At 35.1% G+C, this 27397-nt stretch overlaps 1 protein-coding gene across 5 annotated transcripts in view; it reads left to right on the top strand.

The window, feature by feature from the left end:
• Positions 1 to 27145, top strand: part of LOC127167332 (zinc finger E-box-binding homeobox 1) — a 35161-nt gene extending 8016 nt beyond the window's left edge. The window contains exons 1-9 of one of the 5 annotated variants that reach the window (XM_051113316.1): positions 8197 to 8292; positions 9232 to 9524; positions 13981 to 14187; positions 17306 to 17506; positions 18607 to 18824; positions 18901 to 19009; positions 20170 to 21272; positions 23156 to 23339; positions 24364 to 27145. In XM_051113316.1, the coding sequence (XP_050969273.1) occupies positions 14037 to 14187; positions 17306 to 17506; positions 18607 to 18824; positions 18901 to 19009; positions 20170 to 21272; positions 23156 to 23339; positions 24364 to 24869 (2472 nt within the window). In that variant the 5' untranslated portion in view covers positions 8197 to 8292; positions 9232 to 9524; positions 13981 to 14036 and the 3' untranslated portion in view covers positions 24870 to 27145. The other 4 variants (XM_051113318.1, XM_051113317.1, XM_051113315.1 and 1 more) reach the window with 4 other exon arrangements.
• The last annotated feature ends 252 nt before the right edge of the window (positions 27146 to 27397 follow it).

Below are 27397 nucleotides of genomic sequence, written 5' to 3'. Positions count from 1 at the left end.
TCTCATAATGTTTGCAACATATGTAACTGTAATGTTCTTTCAACATTCACATAACCCTAAAAAATGTTAAAACATTTAAAAAAACATGCAGAAATAACATTTTTATAACTTAACGAGAACGTTCAGAAAACATTTCTATTTCTAATCGCTGGGATGTGAGATTACTGGGTATTTTTCACATCTGAACAAGTTTAGAAGTCATTGTGATTTTCGGATTTGTCTTTCCAGCGGGTTTGAGCGTGGATCGGATCGGAAAAGCACGTTTTTTAATCGCTGCCAAACCAGAGAGACAAAACTGGGCCTTCCTTAAAACACATAAATGTCTGTGGTTGATGGCAGAGCGACAACGAGAGAGAAATATTATTGATTATGAAGTTATTTGGCAGTGATTCACCGTATATGAGCAGTGATGCGTCACAGAGGTGTGAATGTCCGTGTAACGCACACAAACACACACACACACACACACTCACACACATGCGATTGAAGGGGAAAGAGACTCCTGCGCTCCGTTCGGTCCCTCTGACGCCACACACAGCTCCCTTCCCCCCCGAAACCACATCACACACACATCAAACACACACGGCCCACGAGCCCTTCTGCTTTGACTTACAGTAACACACACACACACACACACACACACAGTGCTCCAGTGATACACATCAAAGATTCTCTTAAAAACCCCGTTTGCCTTTTTAAACTTCCCATTTTTCCAACCCACTCAATTTCATTTTATTTAGTTCTTTTTTCCACTTTTCTTTCTCTCTTTTTGGCGAGAGGATCAGCAATCACACACACACACACACACTCAGTTCCTTTAGAGTTTTTTGCCATCTCTGCACTTTCGGTGACTTTAATTAGAGTGTTTTTAAGACTTTGCTTTAGATTCTCATTAACACGCAAATGAAATCAAATCAAACGAATGCGGACTGCGATATATATAAACACACATTTACACAGTTTATCTAGCCGTGTAAATGAGAGGGTTTTTTTTAGACATATATTTTCACATTCATTTCTGCTCACCAAGGCTGCATTTATTTGATCAAAAATACAGTAAAAATAGTGAAATATTATTAGAATCTAAGTTAGCTGTTAAATGTTGAATATGTGTTAAAATGTAATTTATTCCTGTGATCAAAGCTGAATTTTTAGCTTCATTACTCCAGTCTGTAGTGTCGCATGATCCTAGAAATCTTTCTAATATGTGACCCTGGACCACAAAACCAGTCATAATGGTCAATTTTTTGAAACTGAGATATATACGTCGTCTGAAAGCTGAATAAATAAGCTTTCCATCGATGTATGGTTTGTTAAAATGGGACAATATTTTGCCGAGATACAACTATTTGGAAATCTGAATGTGCAAAAAAATCAAAATACTGAGAAAATCACCACTAAAGTTGTCCGAATGTAATTCTTAGCAACCAAAAAATTAAGTTTTGCTATATTTAGGGTAGGACATTTTCAAAATATCTTCATGGAACATGATCTTTACTGAATATCCTAATGATTGTTTTAATTTTAACCCATACAATGTGTTTTTGGCTATTGCTACAAATATACCCGTGATACTTATGACTAGTTTTGTGGTCCAGGGTCACATTTGCTGATTTTCTGCTCAAGAAACACTTCTGATTATTAGATATGTTAAAAACAGTTATGTTGCACAATATTTGTATGCAAACTGTCATACATTTTATTTTTCAGAATGATTTGATGAAAAGAAAGTTCAAGGCATTTATTTGAAATTTTCTGTAACATTATAAATGCTTTTACTGTCACCTTTGATCCTTCTAATGCATCCTTGATGAATAAAAGCATTCATTTCTTTCCAAAAAAATATCTGACCTTAAACTTTTCAAAAGTAGAGTATGCATCCATGTCAACCTGATTATATTTTCTTAGTTTCTGTAGTTTTCCACTGAGTTTAATCCAAGACACCAGAATGGCATACATTTTTACTCAGCAAGTAACAGTTTTGCTTAATTAAAAACACTTCTGTGTGCTGTAGAATGTGATGTGGTCTCTTGCAGATCCAAACATTCCCACAAGGTGGTGCTCTGTCAATGCAGAACACGAGGGAACACAGAAACCTGCCCTGCAAAGATCACACAAGAGTCATTTGATGTTCTTCTTCTTTTCAGCACGAGCGGTTTGAGCTCCTCGCATTAAACAACACAAGCTGCGAGATTGCGGATTCTTTAACGACTCGAGGTAGAAATGCTTTGTGAGTTCGTAAAAGCCAGCGCAGGCTCTCGCCACGGATAGCGGGCATATTTGCGAAACCCCAACGCTAATTTCTCAGCGAATGTCGCAACTGATGTGCAGCTAACCAACTTTCACATTATCCAGCTCAAAGAGGAGCTTTATTTAGCCCCCACCCCGCCATTAAAACTTCAAAACGGCCCCGTTCCCTCTCGCGCCGGGCCCTGAGAATGTTTTAATATTCACCGACCGCTATTGTGCGGTCTGTGCGAATGTACAAAATAAAGAGCCACATCAGAAAGCCTGGAAGATGTTGCAAACATTCTCTTGCGTCGAGAGACGGAAAAAAACGAGGAGGAAAACAAATTTGGGGGGGAAGCAAAGGTATTTATAGTGCGGTGTGAGAGCGAGAGAGATTTGAGACAAGACAGTAATGACGAGGGATTGGTTTGATTCAGAGTGTGGTGTGTGTTTGCCATCATAGACTCGCTGCGACATTCCTGGACTGCAGCGCTAACCAGAGACACACACACACACATGCAACACAGATGCATGGACACACACGCACAAAAAAAGTGCATGCACAGATACGCAGCGCCGAAGCTTTCTGCAGCACGATTGCGGTTCGCTTTGTCCCGGGTCTGCACGATAAACAGAGAAGATTCATGAATGAGGCCTCTTGCTATCATTCCTCTTAGAGGCGATGAAATTAAATGCATTCTCAAACGATCTGCAATCAAAATCAAGAGATCTCGACATGAACTCAAACTATGCATGCTATGCGTGTCAAAAATTGACCGAGCAGTAAACTCAGGAGGCCTGCATTCACACACCCAATGAATCTGACTGATAAACACTCACGCTTTACATTTCACGACAGAAAAACTTGACATGACAGAGGCGATCACAGAAACCACAAAAAGCACTCGCCAAATGCAAGTTAAAAATTGCCCTTGGCATGCAAATAAAACAGTTGGCTCCTCTTCGTTTTATTAATTGCAACATAAAATACATGGTTTAAATTACAACGTAAGAGCGATAGTATGATCTGCATGGAGGTCATTAAATGATGTGAGCTAATCAAATCAAAATCAAAGACACAAGTGCTTACTAAAGCAAACATCTGCCTTAAATCACGCGTCTTCTTACTATTTTTACCTCATAATGTGGCTTAAGATCATCTACAAAGCCAAAAGTTTGATTTTCTTTCATTTCCGAACTGTGACGACACATTCTTGACTTCGAGCCACCAAAACGAAGGATATAAGGGCTCGTCGTAATTTAGGTCAGGGTACTTTGTTTTTAGGCTTTAGGTCACGACGAGTGGAAGTTACTGATCTTTTCTTCTGTATTGTGGCGTATATCAGAGTTCAAATTGCTTATCTGGATTTTCGGATGTGAGTCAAGTGTAAGAAAGATGCTGCGTTTACGTGAACTAAACGATTTGAGAAGTCATGCATGTGTCAAAAAAGATACAGAGATATTTTTATTACCAATTTTTACATTTAACGTGGAAGAAACATGCATGCATTAACATGCATTTACAAAATGCATAAGATGAAATTTAATATCAGAAATATTTTTTTTGTGATTATAGTAATTATTATAATTAATATTTATACGTGACCCAGGATCACACAAAAGCTTTCCACTTGTTAGGATAGGACAATATTTGGCCAAGATACAGCTATTTGAATAACTTGAATATTGAAGGGTGCAAAAAATCAAATATTCAGAAAATCGCCTTTCAAGTTGTCTAAAAGAAGTTCTTAACTATGCATATTACTAATCAAAAAATACGTTTTAATATATATTTTTACAAAATGTCTTAATGGAACGTGATCTTTACTGAATATCCTAATGATTTTTGCCATTACAGAATGTATTTTTGGCTATTGCTACAAATGCTACTTAAGACTGTTTTTGTGGTCCGGGGTCACATATATACATTTTATGCACTATATGCATTGTTAATTTAGCTTTTTATTGTATATACATACATGCATATAAAAAAATAATCCTATAGTAATAATGCAAAAAGTAATTCCAAAATGTTTTACGCTGCATGTACATACATGAAATCTAGTGTATGATGCTGTTTTCATGATAAAATCTACTGATATCGTTTCCTTTTTCACCCACAACCCTAATGAGCCTAGTTAGGTCAGTTCAAACCAGTTCAGCTCAAACCATCTCATGCTTCTGGTAAGTCTGAATAGTTTCTTTAGCAGAAAGATTAACAGCGAGATGCTGTCTGTCAGCAGAGATCTGCGCAGTGGAACATACTGTCATGCAGCACAGCGCCGCGCTGCGCCGCGTGAACGTCTTTGTCATCGTGCCTCTCGCCAGATTTCAGTGCAGGGAATTTCCGCTGCTGTCGTTTGAAAATCTCGCACCATCTGAGTCAGGGGTCCCACGTCTCTCCCCTTTCTGTTTCTCTCACACACAACACATCCTCCTTTCATCTGCATGCAAACACTTTCCTCAAACGTGTTTTCTCTTCAGGTGTTTTTTTCTTGTCGTTTGCTAAATCACACCTTTGCAGTCTGACGTTCTCTGCGCTCGGCTGATCTGCTCGGAGGTGAGGGTGTTCTTCCCGTCGCGTTTACGGTAAAACCTGAAGTTTGTGATTCAGCGGGGCCAACCCTGAAGGAGAGCGTTTTGCATTCTCAGAGCGACACATGCAGTCATGACCTCCTGATCTAAAACAGCAGCTTAATCAGTGCAGATCAGGAATCAGGCTTTCTTTGTGGAAACGGATCGGAGAACATGTCTTGTGCTTCACTTATTTCTGTTTGGGGCATTTCTTCACTTCGCTAAATTCACAAAATGAGGTGCTTTTACTGTAATCGATGTGATCATGCATATCAAATGATGCACTTAATCACCAGAAAATGAATATGCTGTCCTCATTTACCCACCCTCAAGATGTTCCAGCAGATATTTAGAAAAATGTCTTGGTGGGTTTTTTTTATGCATGCAGTGAAACTCAATGTTTTTCTGTTTACTGTTGTGTTTATAATAATTATGTTTTGAGCTATATGTCTGCATGAGCCCTAGAACTGTTTGGAAACAGTTTTCCGTTTGCCGTTTAGTTGGGTTTTAACTGCTAAATATCAAACATCAAGTGTCATTTATTTATGCACAAACAGAACTTCAAAAGCGAAGCAGATATTTGTTGGGTTTTAACGGCTAAAATATCATATACTAAATAGGCTTTCCTTTGGCTCACGTTGTAGATCACAAAGCTAACAACGCCAGATCACGAGTTTGATTCCCGAGGAAACATGAATATGAATGTGCAGTTTGATTGCAATGTAAATCACTTTTGATAAAAAGCATCTGCCAGATGCACGAATGTAACATCAAATGTTATTAATTGTGAAGAACGACACAGAGACGCACTTTAAAAACAAAATATTTGAGATAAGAAGATTTTTGTTGGGTTTTAAGTGCTAAAACACTGGAAAACAATCAGTGTGGTTAGTGGTTAGTTAGTGGATGCTGCTGCTAGTTAATGTGATTCTCCACACCTGTGGTTTCTCTGCTGGTCACCTGTGAGAATTCACTTCACACATTGACTGAAAAAACCTGATTCAGTCACTTCAAGAGACAAACATGAAGAAGAAAAATGAGGTTAGTGAGAAGAAAACATCCTGCAGCATGTGAGACACTTGATTTGGTGAAGTCACATGTTTAGAGGTCAACACATGCGTTTTGACATCTAATTGTATTGGGTGTTTGTTTATGTTGCTTTAAAGATGACAAACTGGGCATGAAATGTTTAATTACTGATGAGAAGAAAGAAAACTCTTGCATTTCAACACAGATGCACAAGCAAGCTATTACTAGAGAAATGATTTATTGCTTTTACCTAATTTATCTTTTACTGAAGCATCAACTTGGTTTCAGGTGTTTCTCTTAAAACGCCTGAGGACAGATAAAAGCATAAATGAGTCAATAGATTACCTACAGTAATGGCACTTATTGAGATCTGAAGTGTTGTTTGTGGGCGAATCATTGTTGAGATCTCTTCTGCAGCACTAGAGGAGACACGTGAGATTTCTGGGTGTTTTTGAGACTCTTTTGCTCTCCATTAATCTCGCTGCTGTCTTGGAGGAGCATCTGAGATACAGAGATGTCATTATTGATTTGTCGTTCTTCTTACGGGTTCCCATAATGCACCAAACCTGGAACTGATACTACATCTGGAACACAAACACACGTTTCATGAAGCCGCTGTGAAAGATCTTCCCACACACTCTGAAAGCCTCGTTAATATCTCAATCACAAGCAAATATCACCTAAATATCACAACTGAGTCTTCGAAACAGGAATTAAATCAAGAATTGGCTTTTTGGCTTTTAGTCCTAACGGAAGGACCCCAGTAATCTAGTGTTTCAGAAGACATCTCAAACTTTTTCTTATCAAATGATATGATTTGTACATTAAGTAAGCTGTTAAGATCTTAAGATGATTCTTGATGTTATCTATCTATCTATCTATCTATCTATCTATCTATATATATATATGAAGAGTTTATTTGCGAAAACACAACTCCACTTTTTTTTATTTTAAAAAATCATGTTTTTTTTTATGTTCTCATGTTTTTATTGAGTTAGTTTGCTGTATTTTTGTAGTTATTTTCACTTAATCAAAATAACCAAACTGCAGCTTGATATATATATATATATATATATAAACCAATAAATCACTACTTAGAATGATAAATATATGCAATTTATAAATAATATAAATAACAAAAAAAAAATTATATATATATATATATATATATATAATATGATATGTTTAATATTTAAAGAAATATTCATAATGCATATTCGGTATAATTATCATTTATATAAGTCTGTATAAAATAATCTGTATAATTACTTCATTTATGCATATGATATATTAAATGTAAATTATGTAATTTATTAATAATCTAAAAAACAAAAAATATATGTACATATAATGAAATATATTAAAGAAATATTCATGATCAAACAATATAACTAAATTAAATAGAATCATATTAAATATAATATTATAATCACTTTAAGTATTTTATTTATGCATGTGATAAATGTAAAATATACACAACTTATAAATAATATAAATAACAATATATATATATACAAATAATATTTGAAAAATCTTAAATATTAATGATGAAATAATATAACTAAATGAAATATAATCATACTAAATATAATAATATAATCACAATAATTATATGATGCATGTGATAAATGTAAAATATACTCACTTTATAAATAATATAAATAACAAAAAATATACATATGATATGAAATTTTTAAATAAATATTCATAGTTAATCAATATACACACATTAAATATAATCATAGTAAATATTATAATCAGTACAGTTATTTTATTAATGAATTTAATCAAATAATGCAATACAACACATACAGTTTAAATTTGACCAAATTTTGTCAGCATGTCAACTATTGACCCATTTGTGTACTGTATTTGTGTACTGTTCTTTCTCCCCACACACCGACACAGTTCTTAAATGAAACACACTGGACTCTCCATTCAGAGCTGTGAAAGATCAACCAGTGAGCAACGACATCAGTCGACCCACACACTCTGCTGGTGACACACACTGAGAGAAGGTGATGCTTGTCAGGCTGCTGGTCGGGCACCTGCATGTGTTCAGCTGAGGAAGCGCTCTCTTATCAGAGCTTATCAGAGCGTTTGTGAGATGACTGACCTCCTGCGTGACTTATGAGAATCGCACGGGGACAGGAGCTGATGCAAACAGCAACTATGATCGTGAGCTGCGCGTTGGCTCTTCTGTCCAGGGTTGACCCCTGCTCCAAACGGAGGGCGCCGTGAGCGTGCCGGTGACGTCTGTCTAGTGTGAGGTATGGTGTAGAGCCGTGGGAGGTGTTGTAGCTGTGATGTGGTGCGCCTGTGACTCATTGTCATAGTGTGAAAATAGCCGAGTCAGATAATTGACGGCGTGTTGTCGAACAACTTCGAGACATTGGAATTGTTGGATGTTCGCTGAAAGGATACTAATCACGGACCGTGGCACACGTGACCTCGTCGAAGGTAAAGCTGAATGTGGTTTTTGTGACCTTTGTGGCAAAGCTCTTGTTGCTCATCACAATATCTGCAAGTTGACCTTTTAAACTAGCTGTGCGTTCTAGTAAGTTGCAACAAGCCAAAATGACACACCGTGCCGCTTCCTTCTGACATGTGGCATTTTGTGTTTTAAAGCGTGCTTTCCTACTCATAAATTAATGCCGAGTAATGCATTTTGTAGGTCAGGTAGTGGTAAATGAGTGTGGAATGATAAATAGCATGTGTCATAGTGGATTTTGTGTTGGCAAGAAACGAAAGTTTTGAAACACCTCCATCCACCATGACACAACACTGCGACTCCTACTGCTGTTCATTTCCAATTCCCGTTTGATGTTTTTACCTCAGTGTAACCACAATTTACCCCACACTTTTAAAAAGGAAAAGTAAACGCTTCAAGTTCGCACATTAACTGAACTGTTTCCTGAGATGAGCGAAACACCCAGAATATATCGACATTAGGGTTTTCCAGTTGAATATGTTGATGCTGCAGGCTTGTCTTGTAATGGCGGCAAATATTCGTTACTTAACTTTGGAATCTTTGCAACGTGAGTCAGATTTTTGGAATTTTTTTGTATTAGTGTTTAGATCTAATTTAATCGTTTAGTAAAATCAAATGAGAGACGAAAAAAAGCAATTTTCCTACTTCATAATTAGAACACAAAATATAAACATCGTTTAAAAAGAAAGAGCAAAGTTGGACTAAAGAAAAAAATAAATAACTGCAAAAGTCTGTTTTTAAACCATTTAACGTTTAAAAAATGTTTAAATGTTTTGCTGTAATTATTATGTCACAGTTCATGTGATGCTGATAACAAAACAGTCTAATTTCCATGCTGTCTGCCATTAAAGCATCATCTGATCCGTGTTTTACCGACTCTCTCTCTCTCTCTCTCTCTCTCTCTCGAGCTGCGGCCCCCTGCGTCTCAACAGAGATTTATGAGTGAAATAAAAGCCTGAGTGAAGAATGTGCTTGAACGCAGAGAGATAATATGAGCCATCCTGCGTGATGAGGCAGGCCGCTGTCACTCACTGCTACAGCAAATTACACCGTAATGCGGACCAGACCCGGTTCTGTGCGCTCGCGACCCCTGCTGCGCTTACAGGGAAACCCCAGAGACTCCGTCCGCTCATCTTGATCGCTTATTAAAGATACGCAACGTTAATGCATTGAAAAAAGCCTTCGGACATAGATTAGACAGGTGAGCTAAAAAAAAATCTAAAAATACAAAAGCATTCTCAAATAAGTTACTTTTTCAAATAAGTAACGCCAGTTACTTTTTTCCCCATTCATTGATTGACAAGCCTCCTGTCGGGAAATCGGGAGTAAACATGATGTTACTGTATTCTAGACTAAATGTGAACATGCATTAATTCATCTCACTCACAAAAAACAGATTCAGTATTCCTAAAAATGAATAAAAATAGTGACATGTAAACTCAGAATATGACACAACCCTGCAATAATTAAATATGTTAAATAAAACAAATATCCCTTATGTATTTAGTCCCATTTTATTAACCGGTGTCTTTCCTGCTGACCTTCGATGATGCAATTCAACCATATAATATATAATATAATAATAAGCAAAAATTACTTACATTTGTGCCTCATTTTTTTATGGCTGATCTCCTGCATAAATGTACTTTTCTTTCAGGTGAATTCATTTCACTTTTGGTGTAAAAGGGCTTTTACATTAGAATTGTTTTATATTAAAAACAAAGAAGCAAGCCCTGCCCCGATCTAAAAAAACCCCCCGCAAAAGTAACAACACATTACTTTCAATAAAAAGCAACTAAGTAACGTAATTAGTTACTTTTTCTGGGAGTAATGCGAAATTGTAATGCAAAAGTAACATTGGTGGTTGGAGTCGAGCAACTTCGTTTTTTAGATTTCAGGTCTGAACGCTGGACAGGTGCATCATGGGATGCATTTGAACACTAGAAATGAAGAAAAATGTGTGTGATGAACACATGATGCTTCAGCTTCACTGCATGACAATATGGTCACATTTCATACTTAGAAAAAGAAAAAAAGTGTTGTTAATCTCTCTCTCTCTTGGCTGACTCACTTTAGTTTAGCAGATACAGTTTTGTATTTGCATATAAAATATGTGTGTACACATATTATAATGTGTTTGTGTATACATACACACTTTAATAAAATATAAATGTAAAAAAACCACACACAAACACAAAAATATCTACTAAACTAATTTAACCAGAAGTGTTAAATCAGCAAGTTTTAAGATCATGAGAAACAAATTCAGACCTTCAAGTGATGGTGTAGATTGATAAATAGATAGATAGATCGATAGCACTCATAAAATATGTTTTTCCATGTGAAATGAAAGCTGTAACACTCATCTGTGCTGATGGTTTGATCGCCCCTGTTTTGCACAGTCATAACTGAAAAGGCCCTGGTCATAATATGCAGTACGGGTGCAGGAGTGTGTGTGTGTATGTGTGTGTGTGTATGTTTGCACAGCACCGGTGGGAACAGCACGTGTACATTGAGCAGAGGTGTATTACTCATACGTGAGCAGCAGTGGGTCTTCACGCACACACACACACACACACACACACACACACTCCTGCATGCGTCAGCGATGCATTGTTTGTTCCATTACAGTCGAATTGAAACTGTAGCTTCCTGCCCGGCTGTACCAACTGATTAGAGACGCTAATAAACTCGCATACTTCAGCGTCAGAATGATGAAAGATCGCCCACAACTGTTTTAATGCCACTGCTATTTTTACACTCAAGTGCACTTAAAAGTGCTTTTACCAGTGCCAGCAAAAATTTAATTTGCATTAACCAAGTCTTTTGGATTTGCATTAATTAATTTAGCAGACATGCAAAGAAACTTACAAATGAAGGATATTCATGATAAAAAAGCAACCATATTTGTGGTGCAACAAAACCAGGATGGTAGAAATCAACAATTTTACGTGCATTTTTATTTTCGTGAGAGCCTGTGAACACAGTTGCATCACAAAAACACTGCAAAAGTAATGTTTTTGTGATGTTATTGTGTTGCTTTTACTGCCGTTTATAGGAAACAGAAATACTGCTGATAAAAATGAGCATTTTAAACCTGTTTAGAGCTTGTGAACAGTGTAGCACTGATCTGATGATCAAAAATATTTATTAATAAATGCCAGTGTTATTTATTTTAGATTTGAGTGCATTTAAAAGTTGAGCTCATAACACTTTTACACAAGTGCCAACAAATATTTCATTTGCATTAATTAACTAGTTTATATTTACTTTTATTCATTTAGCAGACATGCAAAAAACCTACAAATTAAGAAAAATATTAAAAGATTAAAAGTGCAACAATATTAGTAGTGCAACAAAACCAGAATATTACACAAATCTGCAATATTTCACGTGAAATCTATGGATTTACTGTTTTTTTCTAATGTAATTATGAATACAGTTGCATCAATGCAAAAGGTGATTCGTTAGCATATTTGTGATGTAACTGTGTTGTATTTACTGCTGTTAATGGTAAACAAAAAATAGTGCTAATAAAAATGAGTGTTTCTAAACCTGTTTAGAGCTTGTGAACAGTGTGGTGTGAACATAAAAAACAGATCAAATTAAATGATGATTCATAGTGAAAGTGCATTGATTAAATGTCATATTACTAGTGTATGATTTCTCCAGTAATTAGGCCAGCATGACGAATAATGTCCAGTTTCACGATGTGAAAGCGCTCGCTCTCGATTCCGCTTCGCCCACAGATATGCGCAGTCATATGTTTCTTGATGAATACATAAAAAGACAAAATAGGTTACACGGGGTACGTATTAAACAAACACGTCACGTCAGGCCAAGTGAACTCTGAAACAAAGAAAAAGCGCCTGTTGCGTTCGCTCGCAGTCTAAATAAAACTATCTGCCGTCCTAACAGCTTTCAGGCCTTCATTTTCTCATGCGCTCCTCACCCAAAAATACTGCACACCCCAATTCCCATTTGGGAAAATTATAATGCCGTGAGTCTGCGGCTGCCAATCCATTCAAGTGTATTTATAAATGTATAAAAGCCAGCTGATGTAAATCACAGCCTGTTCTCTGTTTAATCAACTTCATGTTGCACATTTGTGACTTTTTACAAGATTTAAGCGATTAGGCCGAATAAAAATTCAAACATTAAACACACATCTGTGTGTGTGTGTGTGTGTGTGCGTGAGGATTAATTCTTATATCAGATGCTACAAGATTCATTTAAAAAGCCTTTGCATTCACATTGCTACTGACATAAATTTTAATTTTCACTCGTTTGCTTTAAAAACATGTTGCACACATGCACTCGGGCTTTCTGAGAACTTCACACTTGTCTTGCTTTTTCATCTATTCCTTTTAATGTTAACTTTTTTTTTTCACAAGATCTTAATCTTAAACTTTTGGCTGACATTTAAGGTTAAAACTGTTAGTCAGCTTATATTAAATTCCTGCAACACTTTTTATGTTGTGGAGGGATCACATTATAATATTTTATAATGTGATTTTTTTTTTTTCAGAATAATAAATGGATGTGTAAATTAATAAAATGATAAATAAATACTGTGGCCACCACATACCGTTTCATATATGTGATCCTGGACCACAAAACCAGTCTTAAGTCGCTGGGGTATATTTGCAGCAATAGCCAAAAATACATTGTGTCGGTCAAAATTATTGATTTTTGTTTTATGCCAAAAATCTTTAGGATATTAAGTAAAGATCATGTTCGAAGAAGATATTTAGTAAAATTCCTACTGTAAATTTATGAAAACTTAATTTTTGATTAGTAATATGCATTGTTAAGAACTTCATTTGCACAACTTCAAAGGTGATTTTCACAATATTTAGATTTTTTTGCACCCTCAGATTCCAGAGTTTCAAATTGTTGTATCTCTGCCAAATATTGTCCTATCACAACAAACCATGCATCAGTGGAAATCTTATATATTCAGCTTTCAGATGATGTATAAATCTCAATTTGGAAAAATTGACCCTTATGACTAATTTTGTGGTCCAGGGTCACATATAGAGAGAGAAGAGAGAGAAAGTGAGAAAATAGTAGTAGTATGCATACTTAGTATGCAGTATTCAGTAAGTAGCATTCTAGGACTGCATGAACAGTAAATGAAAGTCCTTTTCTCACACTTGAATGGGTCTCTACTACATGCAAAAATTAAAAATGCAGGATTTACACTCATAAATGTGAGAATAGCATTAATTAGATCAAGTTTAGTCCATTTTTCGAGGCATTTTTGCAATGCATTTTTTTTCTATGCATGTTTTATGTATTTTTTGTTTATTGCAAGATCAGTGCTTTCACATTAGATGTAATTAAATATTGAGCAGAGATAATAAAATTAACTAGAGTTAATAAATGAATATATAAATTGATTAATACTGTAGAAACACTATTAATTAGGTCAAGTGTGATCAATTTCCGAGCTATTTTTGCAATGCAGTTTTTATTAATTGTAAAATCACTGCTTTCACATTAGACAAATTAGATATTGAACAGTTAATAAATTAATATGTAAATTGATAAATACCATGGCAACACTTATAAATGTCATCCATTAGGTCAAGCATGATCAACTTCTTTTTAATTATTATTATTGTGAAGTCATTGCCAATGCTGTGTTTTCTCAGGTGAGGTGGAGCGCTGTCTGGGCTCTGAAGGTGAGGATGAGGGCAGCGTTTGGGGGATGGAGGTTCTGGACAGCAGAGATGCTCAGGATAAAGTCAGTCTGACGCCCAGCGAGGGCACGGAGCCCGGCAGTCCTGTCCAGTGTGCGGAGAGCTGGGCCGACACCGAAACCACTCCGCTGAAAATCACGGCCGCAGACCCCGAACACGGTAAGTCACTCCCGCCTCTCGACGACAGGAACCTCACGCAAAATAACTCAAAATAAAGACTCCAATTAAAACCAAAACAGGCTTTTACAGGAGAATCCTTTGAACTTTTTATATTCCAGAATAAAAGATCTAAAGAACCTATAATGAAACATCAAGAACAGTTTAAACAAAGATGCTGTATGAAGTACACTTCATCCAGTCACCATTGTAGTATGCTACATTGTTGTCACATGACCTCAACATGAAAGAGCATCCAGCCATCATATATATATATATATATATATATATGGGATGGCAACAATGCAGCATACTAAAAAAAGAGTTTAAAAAAAATAAAATACAAGCATACTATGTATGTATGTATTTGTTTATTTAAGAGTAATGTTAAGTGTTTTTCTCACCCTTGAACGAGTCCATATTAAGTATTAAAATTTAAAATAAAATGTTGAGGTCATGAAAACAATGTAGCATACTGCTGTCTGAGAGTGTTGCATACTGCATACTGTTTCACATATTGTGTTTTGGTTAGAAAATAGCAGTATGCATTCCTAGTTTGCAGTATTTAGTAAGTAGTATGCTGGGATTGCATTCTGAACAAAGGGGCTTAAAGTGACATTAAAACCTAGTGTTTTTTTAAGTGTTTTAAAACAGCAAATTATAAATGCACAATAAAAATTGTTTAATGATGATGACAAGATGCTACTCTCATTTTTCAGCAGTATGCATACTTAGTGTGCAGAATTTAGTAAGTAGTATGCTAGGATTTCTTTCTGAACTGCCTGAAGTGACCTAAAGTGACATTAGTTTTTTTTTTTTGGTTTTTTTTTTAGAAAATAGCAGTATGCATACTCATTGTGCGGTATTTAGTAAGTAGTATGCTGGGATTTCATTCTGAACAGCCTGAAGTGACATTAAAAACAAGTTTTTGAATTTCAACTTGAAATATCCATTAATAAATTGATGAATAAATGATGAAAAATAAAAAAAAAAGTATTTATTTATTTATTTATTTTTAACAACATGGTGTTTTTCTCATTGTTGATCTGGTCTATACTAAGTACAAAAGTTAAAAATAAAATGTTGAGGTCATGTGACCTAGCATTCTACTGTCAGGAAGTGTTGCATACTGCATACCGTTTTTGTTTGCTTACATATATGTTTTGGTTAGAAAATAGCAGTATGCATATTTAGTGTGGAGTATTTAGTAAGTAGTATGCTAGGATTTTCATTCTGAATAGCCTGAAGTGACCTAAAGTGACATTAGCGTTAGTGTTTTTGTGACCCTTGGAAGGGTGTATAGCATTGCATTCTGAACAAAGTACCCTGAAGTGACATTTAAACCCTTTTATTCCCCCCCTAGAACTGGCCCATACTAAATACTAAAATTTTAAATGAAGAATAAGAATTAATGTACATTAATAACGACCGGATGCTATTCTCATATTGAGGTCATGTTGTGTTTCACAGGTTATTTTTAGAAAATTGCAGTATGCATACGTAGCGTGCAGTACTTAGTAAGTAGTATGCTGGGATTTCATTCTGAGCAACCTGAAGTGACATTAAAACCCATTTTTAGCATTTTTTCTCAGTAATGAACGGGTCTGTACTACTTAGAATTCTGCATTTTAACTTGAACTTATCAGATGTGATCAGGAAGTTCTGAAAGTGTGCCAAAGATGAGTGAGCGGCCCACATTCGTGTCTGCCTCACACAATACAGACATGACGCGTTTAAGAGTAATTATCATCCTGAATGTAATGAGTCTGACTCTCTGAGAAAGCGTTTTCAGGCAAAAGTGCTGCGCTCATCAGGCCTCGTAATGTTTCCTCACATCAAACGAGGTGACAGTCTTCCTCTGAAATCAAAACCGAGCGTGTGAGCGTTTCCCTTTTGTTCGACGGAGATCAAACACGCAGGGTTCGCCTACAACAGACTATTTACGGCGCTGAGGCGCGCGGACTCTTCCACGGCCACATGAGAGAGCTGGAAAGCCCATGCCAACATCTGCAAACATTTGAGAGCTCGTCCTGCGTCGCAGCGCAGCGCTGGCATCCCTCCTCGCGCGCTTCTGCTTGTATTTTAGTCTTATTGGTTTCGAGGGAGGATTTCGGCAACGTTCGAGCCATTTTCTCTTCATGCTGAAGCATCCTTCATATTTCGTTAACGAGAATCGCAATAACAGCATCTCTGATCTAAACGAATGACAACTGGCTGATTTAAGGAAACTGATAACTGTGATGTAAACAGAAAAGTCAAACAGCATTTACTTGTTTATAGCCAGACAAATTTTGTTTACAATTACTCATTTTTATATTTTATTATAGACTAAAGCACGCCAGCCTAGAAAAGATATTAGTTGAAATCAGTTAATCAGTTTTTAATTTTTGCTTTTACTGTTTTTATGTTTTATGCATCTGTTGTGATTGTCATGCTTATTTTAAATATAAAAAATATAATATATATATATAATTTAAATGTAAAAAAATATATGAACTATATAACTATATAAATTAACTTGCTTGATTTTTTTTAACATAAATATGCTAATATAAGCATGCAAACATGTTACTTTAAACCCTGGCTTGATGTAAAGGTCAAATGAAATAAAACATGAATTGACATTGGACTAAATAAAAGTATTTATTTATGGCATAATATTGCCCCCAAAATATTCAAAATATCATTAAGAATAGTACATTTAAGTAATATTTAAAAATAGGTATTTAAATATATTTAAAACATTTTAAAAGTACATTTAAAATGATTAACTTCTGTTTTAAATTTAAATATACATTATATTAGCTGAACAACAGTTATAAGTAACAAATTTGTTATTTACAGTATGTGTACAAAAAAATGTCATTACTGTTTTTACTTTAAAAATAATTTATTTTTACTATTTTTTTTAAAAACAACAATTTTTCTTTTTGTGTGTGTGTGTTGGGGGGGGGGGGGTAATTAGTTTTTTAAGGCATTTAATGTTTTCATCCAGGCAAAAATGTTTTCAAACTTCAGTATGACTTGTGTTTAAAAGTTATTACGATGTCAACATTGATGTTTGTTCTGGTAATGTAATCCAGTAGCGTGATGATAATGTTGAGACATGTGTCTCTTTCAGGTCAGACTGGCACTGGTGTGATGGACGGTGCTCCGCATTATGACTCTGTGGTGCAGCTAAGGAAAGTGTCGCATCTGCTCAGCCCGATTCACACGCAACAACGCAACGGATCCGTCAGCTCGTACCACTTAGACGTCAGACACGGCGACATGTCGCCCGTCTGCTGGTCACCAGGAGAACACGAGTCACCTGAGGGCAAAGGTCAACTAGTAGAGCTTTTCATGAAATTCATTAATTTTTACAATTATTTTGTTTCCTGAGGTGCAGTTATAATCTTTGTATTTTTTTTTTCATCAAAAACAGTTACAATTTAGATATAAATGGTCATTTAAATATAAATAGTCTGTTGGAAGGGGTGTGTCTGCTTTGAGACTTTAATGTAAACGCCCACTGCTATGATTGGCTGACATCTTTGCATATGAAATGAGGATTAGATGTGGAACTCTCTTGAAAACTGATGTAACTGAAACATTTTTGTTACTTTTAAACAATGTAACAATCACAACAAGCAACCCAGACATGTTTAATGTTCTTACTAAAAAAATCATTCAAATAATGTTACATTTGGGTAAAAGTAACATTAGTAGAATGTCGTCATCAAAGAATAATTTTTGTAGCATTTAAATAATGTTACAATCATCAGAAGAAAACCAGATGTTTTAGAAACATTTCATAACAATGTTCAATGTTTTTATTTATTTTAATTTTATTTGTTCCCTGGGATGTTGTTCCCCTGGTGAAAAATAAATATACTAAAATATATTTAAAATAGATTTATTTTATGCTAAGTATACTACAAATTTACATTTCTGTACTTAATAAAAATATCCTACAGTAGTACTTTTAGTATACTAAACTAGTATATTTAAAGTCTGCTAAATTGGAACAAGTAATTTTGTACTTAATGCACTTTAATTGTGTGGAAGTCCAACTAAAGATATACTTAAGTATGTCTGATTGTGCTAAAGTGGAACTATTGCAAGTATACTTTAGGTACTCTTTAAATATTTGCGTTTAAAGACTGATATTATTTAAAGATCATGCAATAGTGACATTAAAACATATTTTAGGCTTAAGAAATGTGCATTGTGCACAAGTAGTACTCCGAATAAAGTTTAATTAAAATTTCTTATCAGTAATTCTCGAGTGATATGTCAGTAAATATGTTAATAGACTTGAACTATACTTTTTTACCAGGGTCCAAAGCTGTTTGAATTCTTTCTTTCTAATGAAAAACTGAATTTTGATGGAATTTTGATCCCCAAAACTAAAAATGACTCTGTTCTCTTGCGTCTATGCAGACGGTGGAATCTTAAACCCTGACGCCCCGCAGACGGACGTTCAGACGTGTCCATACTGCCAGCGGACGTACCGGCGTGACGCGTCTCTGCGGGAACATATGAAGTTCTGTCAGGACAGGGATGGAGGGGACAGCGTGTGTCCTCTGTGTGGATACAGTACGCCGTACCGCGCTCAGATGGAGCGGCACTTAACCCTCCACAGCCAGACTCACGAGAAGGTACTGACATCAGACGCGTGCGTAACAAACCACACCAATACAGAAACACGTGCTCATTGTTTCACATCTGTTCCAGAACTCCATGTCTGAGCCCGGTATGGAGAACAGGAAGTTCAAGTGTAATCAGTGTGGAAAGGCCTTTAAATACAAGCATCACCTCAAAGAACACCTGCGCATTCACAGCGGTAAGAGAGCTGCACTTTAGTGAATAAAGCAAATGATTGCAAAATTTGCAAAAGGAATATCACCAGTAAAGCCCCAAGTCATATTTTACCCTAAATTATATTGTACATAAAATAAAGTTAAGTATAGTTAAATAAAATAAAGCGTATTTTTAGAACTTTAAGGATTTCTCTGCCGTGACATTTTTTTTAGGCAATTAAGCACATTTATCTACTAAAGTCTCATTATTATAGTGGGATTTTTTTTTAAGTAATTAAAACTACCCTAATTTCCTAAAAAAAAGAAAAAAAGAAAAAAAAAATGTTAATGTAGTAATAGTAAAAAATTTGGGTTATTTTCATTACTTTAAAAATAAAAAAAAATATATATATATATATATATATATATATATGTCCAAAAATGTTGTTATTTTTAAAGTAATGACAGTAATGACACAAATGCTTTTCTTGTTTATTTTTAATTTAGGTGTATTTTTTTTATTATTTATTTATTTCATTTTAGGGGATCAAATTTACTGTCATAATAAAATAAAATATTAATAGAAATAAAAATATTAAGGTAATAAATAGTTCAAATAAAACAAATCATATGAATTTAGAGTGACGTGTGGAATTCCATTTCTGCCACATAAGAAAAAAAGTTAGGAAAACAGTCATTCTTTGGTAAATACTAATTATGACATAAAAGTAAGAAGTATGACATTAAAAGTTTAAATTATGAGATTCTAAGCCACACAAACATGCTTTTGCAAATCGTAAATATGACAAAAAGTTTTAATTATGGGATAAAGTCAAAATTATGACATACATTTGTTGTCAGTTTTTTTTTTTTCTTTTAAGACATAATTAAACTTTGTGTCAGAATTTCAACTTTTAATCTCATAATTATGGCTTTTTCAAAATTATGGCATAATTTTTTTTTCTCCGTGTGGCAGAATTTGGCTTCCATAGGAACTGAACATTTCTTTAAAAAAATCATCTTTATATGCACTCTATATCTAAATCTACAACTACAACCATTATGATGCTAATTAAAGCTAAAAATAAATGATGACAAACAACTACATGCATAAGAATAAAAATACACCTTATGTCAAAGTCATCTTCAATTTCTCCTTCAATTTCTCAATTTCTCCTCCTTGTCTTCGGTTTCTCCTGTGCAGGTGAGAAGCCGTACGAATGCCAGAACTGTAAGAAGCGTTTCAGTCACTCGGGCTCCTACAGCTCCCACCTCAGCAGTAAGAAGTGCCTGAGCGGCGGTACGGCAGGAAACGGATCTCATTATAACGGCCACGCCCATCCCGCGTACCTCTTCCCGTCGCCCACGTCGCCCCCCGCTGTCGGCGGGAGGAACGGCAGCCGAGGGAAGGGGTCTCCGTACGGGCCGCTGGCTCAGTTTCAGCTGGAGTCGGCCGTTCCCGTCCTGAGCCGGGCGTCGTGGGACCCGGCGGAGGATCTGGCGCTGAGGACGGGCGTGTTTAAGGGCACCACGCTTCTGCCGCTCCTGCATTCGCGCAGCAAATTCGAACACCTGCTGCAGGAGATGCTGCGGAGAGAAGTGGGAGACGAAAAACAAGTGAAAAGCGAAAACTTCTCTCGACCGTACGACGCCCAGACGTCGCCCACAACCAATAACGCCCCCTATAGAGATCTGTCGTCGCCGCAGCGCGCGTCCTGGCACTCTGTGCCGCAGCAAATCCTCGTGCCTCTTCCGACACCCGCGCAGCTGTCGCAGGATAAACACTGGCCGAGCGAAGAAAGCATCAGTCCCAGAAAACCGACGTCGCCCGCTTTACCCGAACGCCAGCATCTGATTGGCTCGCGCTTCGGCTCTCCTCCCGGCCTGGACCTGTCGATCAACACGTCGCCACGGCAACCGAACCACATCCAGAGCGAACCTTTAGACTTGTCTATTCCTAAAGCGCATTCGGTCTCCGTCACACCACGCAATCCGGCGTGTAACGGCTACTCGCCGCATCACGAGAGGCGCGACGGAGAGAGCGTGTTCAAGAGACTGACTCCGCCCACTCAGCAGCAGGTGGGCGGGGCCTACGCAGCATCACCGCTGTTCAGCAACACAGTGTTCAGCAGCTTCCCGCTCTTCAATCACATGATCCCTGCCGGTCTGGGACACAACGGTCTGACGTCGCTTCCTCTCACGCCACCCGCGCCCAGTCCGGGCTTCCTGTCTCCTGTGGCGTATATGGTGGAGGCGGAGTCAGAATCAGTGCTGAAGAGAATACAACACGAAAGACATTCATTCATGGTAAGAGCAAACACACCAAAACATACTGCGAATCAGGGTTGCCAGGTTTTCACAACAAAACCCGCCCAAATGCTTCTCAAAAGTTGCCCAATTCCGCGGAAAAACTGTGGACTTGGCAACACTGCAACAAATATGATATTCATTATAACAAAAATGCATTCTGCATATTTATAGTAAAAAATACAAATAAAAATGACATTTATTATAAAAGGTGTTCTAAATATTTATAAAAAATATATAAAAATATGATGTTTATTATAAATATGTATAATAAAATATAAATTTATATTTATAACAAGAATGTGATCCAAATGTGTATAATGAAATATAAAAATATGATATTCATCATAAAAAGTATTGTAAATATGTATAATGAAATATAAAGATAAAAATATATTAATTATAACAAAAATGTCTTCTAAATATGTTAAATAAAATGACAATATGACATTCATAATAACAAAAATTTATTGTAAATATGTATAATAAAATGTAAAAATAAATATTTGATATTCGTTATTGAAAAAATGTATTTTAAATATGTGAAAGAAAATATAAAAATGAAAATATTCTTGCAAAAGTGTATTTTAAATATGTGCAATAAGATACAAAAATAAAAATATTATATTTATTATAACAAAAAATAATCAAAATATATATCATAGAAAATGAAAAACTAAAAGGATATTCATTATAACAGTAATGTATTTTACATATAATTATAAAAATATGATAGTCATTATAAAAGATATTCTAAATATGTAAAAAAGAATGTACAATAAATGATATATTCATAATAACAAAAAAAATGTATTCTAAAATATTGAAATAAAAATATGAAATCCATTATAGAATAATGTGTTCTATGTGTAAACAAATGTAACAGCTCGATAAACATAGTTTCCTGTCCTGTGTAGATATATTTCCTGTTGAAACAGGAAGTTGGGGAGGAACATGTAGTCATTATTAACTTAATCATTATTTTTTAATTTTCATTATCTTTAACAATCATTATTTTTATTTTTATTTTTATTATTATTATTATTCTTGTAATCCAGTAGCCTCTGTTTTACATCATAGTGAAGAATATTTAATCTAACATCGAAAACGACCTTGAGCACTAGTATTATTTTTGGTTTATTTACCTAGAAAAAAAAAAGACTTTTAAATGTCTATCAAATTAAGAGTTAGATTTGCCTCAAAAAAAGAGTTATTTTAACTAAAAGCCATAAAAAGTTTGTATTTATGGTTTATGATTTAAACAAACACCAATTATTTATGAAATCAGCAATGACCACTATTTACAAATTGTTCAAAATCGAATAATTTTAATCAATTATATTGTTTATTAATGCAATTTTAGCTTTAATCTTCCAAGTTCTTTGGAAATGCTAGTACTTAGTAAGCAAATTAAATGATATTAGAATGAGAAAAACCGATTTTACACTCTTAGTCACAAAAGCAGAATATGAGCCGTTTACTATATATATACACACGCACATAATGCAAGGGCGCATCATATTGCAACAGCTGCTGCGCCGACATCCATGTGCTCTGCTGTCCTCTGAAGATGAATGATTTCCTCTGCTTGAGCTGTAAACAAACGCGCCACGCACAGGGAAATTCCCTGCACTTCATGTCAAAGGGCAGAGAGAGCGCGGGTCCGTTTCCACACGCCTGCACACTCATATCTGCACTCTGCATGACACCCTTTCACTACGGATGGTCTCTGTGAGAACAGACGGGCTGGATATTCAAAATATTCAAGAACATTTATGACGAGAAATGTCTTGTACCTCATTGGTTTGATTTGCAGTGTCAGATGAAAAGAAATGCATGCATGTGTAATAATAACTGGTATTTACATTTTTCTCTTCGTCCAGGCGGAAGCACTGAATCGTGGCGGTCTGGAGTATCTGTCTCTGATGGATGATGGGATGGATGGAGAGATCGGCCCTGGGAGGAAGAGGCTGAAGAAGACGGAGGAAGGACTGTATGCCTGTGACATCTGCGACAAAACCTTCCAGAAGAGCAGCTCTCTACTGCGTCATAAATATGAGCACACAGGTACAGTATTATTATATATTATATAATTTATGATGATAATAATATTAAAATAATATTCATTTATAAATATAAATATAAATATAAATCTTTATCAATAATATTTAAATATTTATTTATAAATATAATAATATATTATATGTACTTATGAATATTATAACGATATTAATAATATTGAATAATTTAAAAACCAAAAATAAATAATAATAATAATAATAATAATAATAATAATAATAAATAAATAATAATAATAAATAAATAAATAATAATAATTATATTTTTTCATAATCTAATATATATATATATATATATATATATATTGTATTATAAACATTATATAAATATTATGTAAATACATTTATGGGGCTATTTATAAATAAAGACATATAAAAAATATTTTAAGCATAATTTTTTTTTCAAAATTAAAAAAAAAAAAATTGTTTAATTTAATTGAATTTTTGTTTTTGTTTTTATCAGCACAAAATATATATAATACATTTTCCCCTAATTTACAGAAGACACCCACTAAAATGTCATTCAGTGTAACAATCTTGTCAGCCATATTTACAACAAAAATCAATTTATGACATATTAAAATATTTATGACTAATTAGTTGTAATTCTACATTTTTACAAATTTGCCACTATTCTAGTAAGACTTTTTTACTCATTTAAAATCCAATAAAATGTACTATTTATATATTTTAATATGTACAAGTCCGAATGAGCATGTTGTTAGAATTTTTACATAAATGTGTTACAGTGAATGACAATGTAACATTATTTCAACCAAATTTTGACATTCTCCAAAATCTTATTTGAAACCTTAAAAGTAAACACTTTACTTACATTTAATGTGCTTTCTATGGACATAAAATCACTTTTGTAAATTTCTTTTGATGTGGACATCGTCTTTGACCCATATATATAATAAAAAAGCTAGTGTTCTTAAGTGTATATACAGACAGACAGACAGAGAGACATATTAAATGAGCAGACAGAAATCTAACTCCGTTTTCTTCTGTAGGGAAGAGACCTCACGAGTGTCAGATCTGTAAGAAAGCCTTCAAGCACAAGCATCATCTGATCGAGCACAGCCGTCTGCACTCCGGAGAGAAGCCGTATCAGTGCGACAAATGCGGCAAGCGCTTCTCCCACTCCGGCTCGTACTCGCAGCACATGAACCACCGCTACGCCTTCTGCAGCCGCGACAGCGACCCCGACGGAGCCGCGGAGGACGCCGTTCCCTACCGGAGCCCCGTCACGGAGCCGCACGCCGGGACCGAGGCCCCCGCTTCGGCGCTGGAGGACAGCGGCGCCTATCTGAGCGACTCCAGCATGGAGGGAGCGGCGCTCGAGTTCAGAGACGAGGAGGAGGAATACGAGGAAGAGGAGAACTCCCTCAGCAGCCACGCTTACGACGGAGGGATGAGGACGGGACGAGTTTCCCTGCAGGTGAAGGACCAAACTGGGGAAAAACCTGCAGATGAGCAACAGGAAAGTCTGGACGGAGATGTGCGGAGAACCGAGTGAGATGAGAAATACTCCAGTGTTTACCAAAGATGTGAAACGTACATTCAATGACTGACGCGTCCTCTTTAGTGTTCAAACCCCTGTGCCTCGTGTCGGACGGACCGAACTGTGACGTGACTGTGAACAAACACATCTGAGCGATTTTAGGCCAAAGACAGATATACATGAACACGTTTCTACAAAGACTCATCATCGTATTCCAGAGCTTCCCTACAGCGCTGAAAATCACTGTGAGAGGCAGAAACGGGTCTGCGACGTTACTAAATTAATAAAAAAAAAATAGATAAATAACAAATACTAACATACAGAAATGGCATCAGGCAAAGACAAGAATAATCTCACTAAACCTGCCAAAGTCATATTTCACATTCAAAATAATAATGTTTTCTATGAAATTGTATTTTACATAACAAATATTATACTTGTTTTTAGAACCATTAAGATTTTTCGCACTATATATATATATATATATATATATATATATATATATATATGAAACCGTTCTGAAAAGGAGGCTTTATTATTAATTTTTTTTTTTATAAAAAAAAATATACAACATTTTATTTAAAAGATAAGATGTCAAAGTCGTATTTCACACCAAAATAATGCAAAAATGAATAAATATGGAATTGTATTTTGCATAAAGGAAATTGTACCTGTTTTTAGAACCATTAAGAATTTTCGCACTGGCATTAATTAAAAAAGCAAAAAATAAATAAATAAACTATATACCTATATATTTAGACTCATATATCTCATAATAATTGGACTGCATCATTTATGCTGAATCAAAAATTTATAAAAAATTAATTGCAATAATTGCATGTCATCATGCAAAAAATGCTAAAATGGTTCTGAAAGGAGGCTTTATTTTTTATCATACACATTTTAAAAAAAAAAATGACATTCTTCCAAGAATATTTTGTATTTTACATCAAAATAAAAAAGCTTAATTAATTAAGTAAATATGGAACGATGTTTCACATGAAGAAAATTATACCTGTTTTTATAACCTTTAAGATTTTTTCACACTGGCATTAAATAAATAAAAGCAAAATAATTAAACAAAATAAAAATGCATACACACCATGATCTTTGATATTTGGGCACGACAAATTAATGCTGATCTAAAAATGTATTTTTAAAAAATTGCATTGCGTAGATGTCACAATGCAAAAATCTGAAACGGTTCTGTAAGGAGGCTTTATTTTCTTCATGCAAAATATAATTCAAAAAAAAGAAACATTCTTCCAAGAATAAGTCAGAGTCATATTTAACACCAAAATAATGAAAAAATTACTATGTTTTGCATTAAGAAAATATACATGTTTTTAGAACCATTTCGCACTGGCATTAAATTGTCATTACTGTAAGGAAAATAAAATAAAAAAAAAATACCTTTAAAATTAATACAATTATAAGTGTGTGTATATATACATATATAGTTTTAATTTTTTTTTTATTATTATTATTTTGGAGTGAAATATGTCCCAGAAGTTTTTTAAGAGCTCAGGAGCCGCTATTAACACAAGACAACCGTATGTAGTGAAATATTAAATATTTCAGTATAAAAGCTATTTACACCCTGTGATTTGACCAGAATTCGCCGTTGAGGGGCAATAATCGCTGGTTAGTTAATGACCGGTTGTGCTTACGGATCGTTCAGACGGCATTTATGGTTTCCTCTGACATAATTATGTCAAACTGCACTATAACTCAAATCAAGATTAAACGCAGATTTGACATCGATTAACTGGAAAAAGAGTCAAATTGGACGATAATGGCAGACATTCAGACCTCAAACTGAAGATTCACCTTCTTCTCAGCTGTTGATGCGCACAAACTCTGATGCACCAAAATAATGTGTTCATGATGCGATGCAATCTCTTCATAAAGTGTCCTTTTGAGAAAGAAAAAACTGGAACAGCCAGTCTAGCACGTGTTGCACTGAATACGAGTTTAGAAACCGAGTCAGGAAGCTTTACAATGCTGTCGACTATGCAAATGTCTGCTATTTAAACATGCAGGAGTTTGATTAACAGCGACATTCAACCAGCGAAATGCAGATGGTGCTTTAAATCTGCCTTTATTCATTTAGTGCTCGACTTTTTCTACTATTAACTCTGTGTAAACATGGATGTGGCACCAAATGCTTCTTGCACACCAGAACTGTGCACTATTTTCACCAGTGTTATTTTTATACCAAATTTTTAAGCTTTGTTAAAATGTTAATACATAATCTTTGTAATAAAGTTGTACATATTTTGGAAAATTCAGACGCTGGAGGATTTATTGTGCTTTTTAGACACAAAAAAAGCATTTTAGCACATCATTACTTCTTTTTGTTGACATTTTTGCGCATTATTTTAGATTCTGTGAGTGCTGAATCTCTCTAATCATTTTGCTCTAAAACAAAGTCACATCTCTAAAAACGCAATATTTGTAATGACTAAATAATGGCGTTTCATGGTTATTATGACGCTTGGTCCCCCAGATCGTAAATCTAACAGCGGGAACGCTGGACTGAA

This window comes from Labeo rohita, chromosome 6 (assembly GCF_022985175.1).
Source record: "Labeo rohita strain BAU-BD-2019 chromosome 6, IGBB_LRoh.1.0, whole genome shotgun sequence".
In the NCBI taxonomy this organism is placed as follows: domain Eukaryota; kingdom Metazoa; phylum Chordata; class Actinopteri; order Cypriniformes; family Cyprinidae; genus Labeo; species Labeo rohita.
The sequence above is the reverse complement of the archived record's forward strand: the minus strand, read 5'-3'. Positions and strand labels throughout refer to the sequence as shown.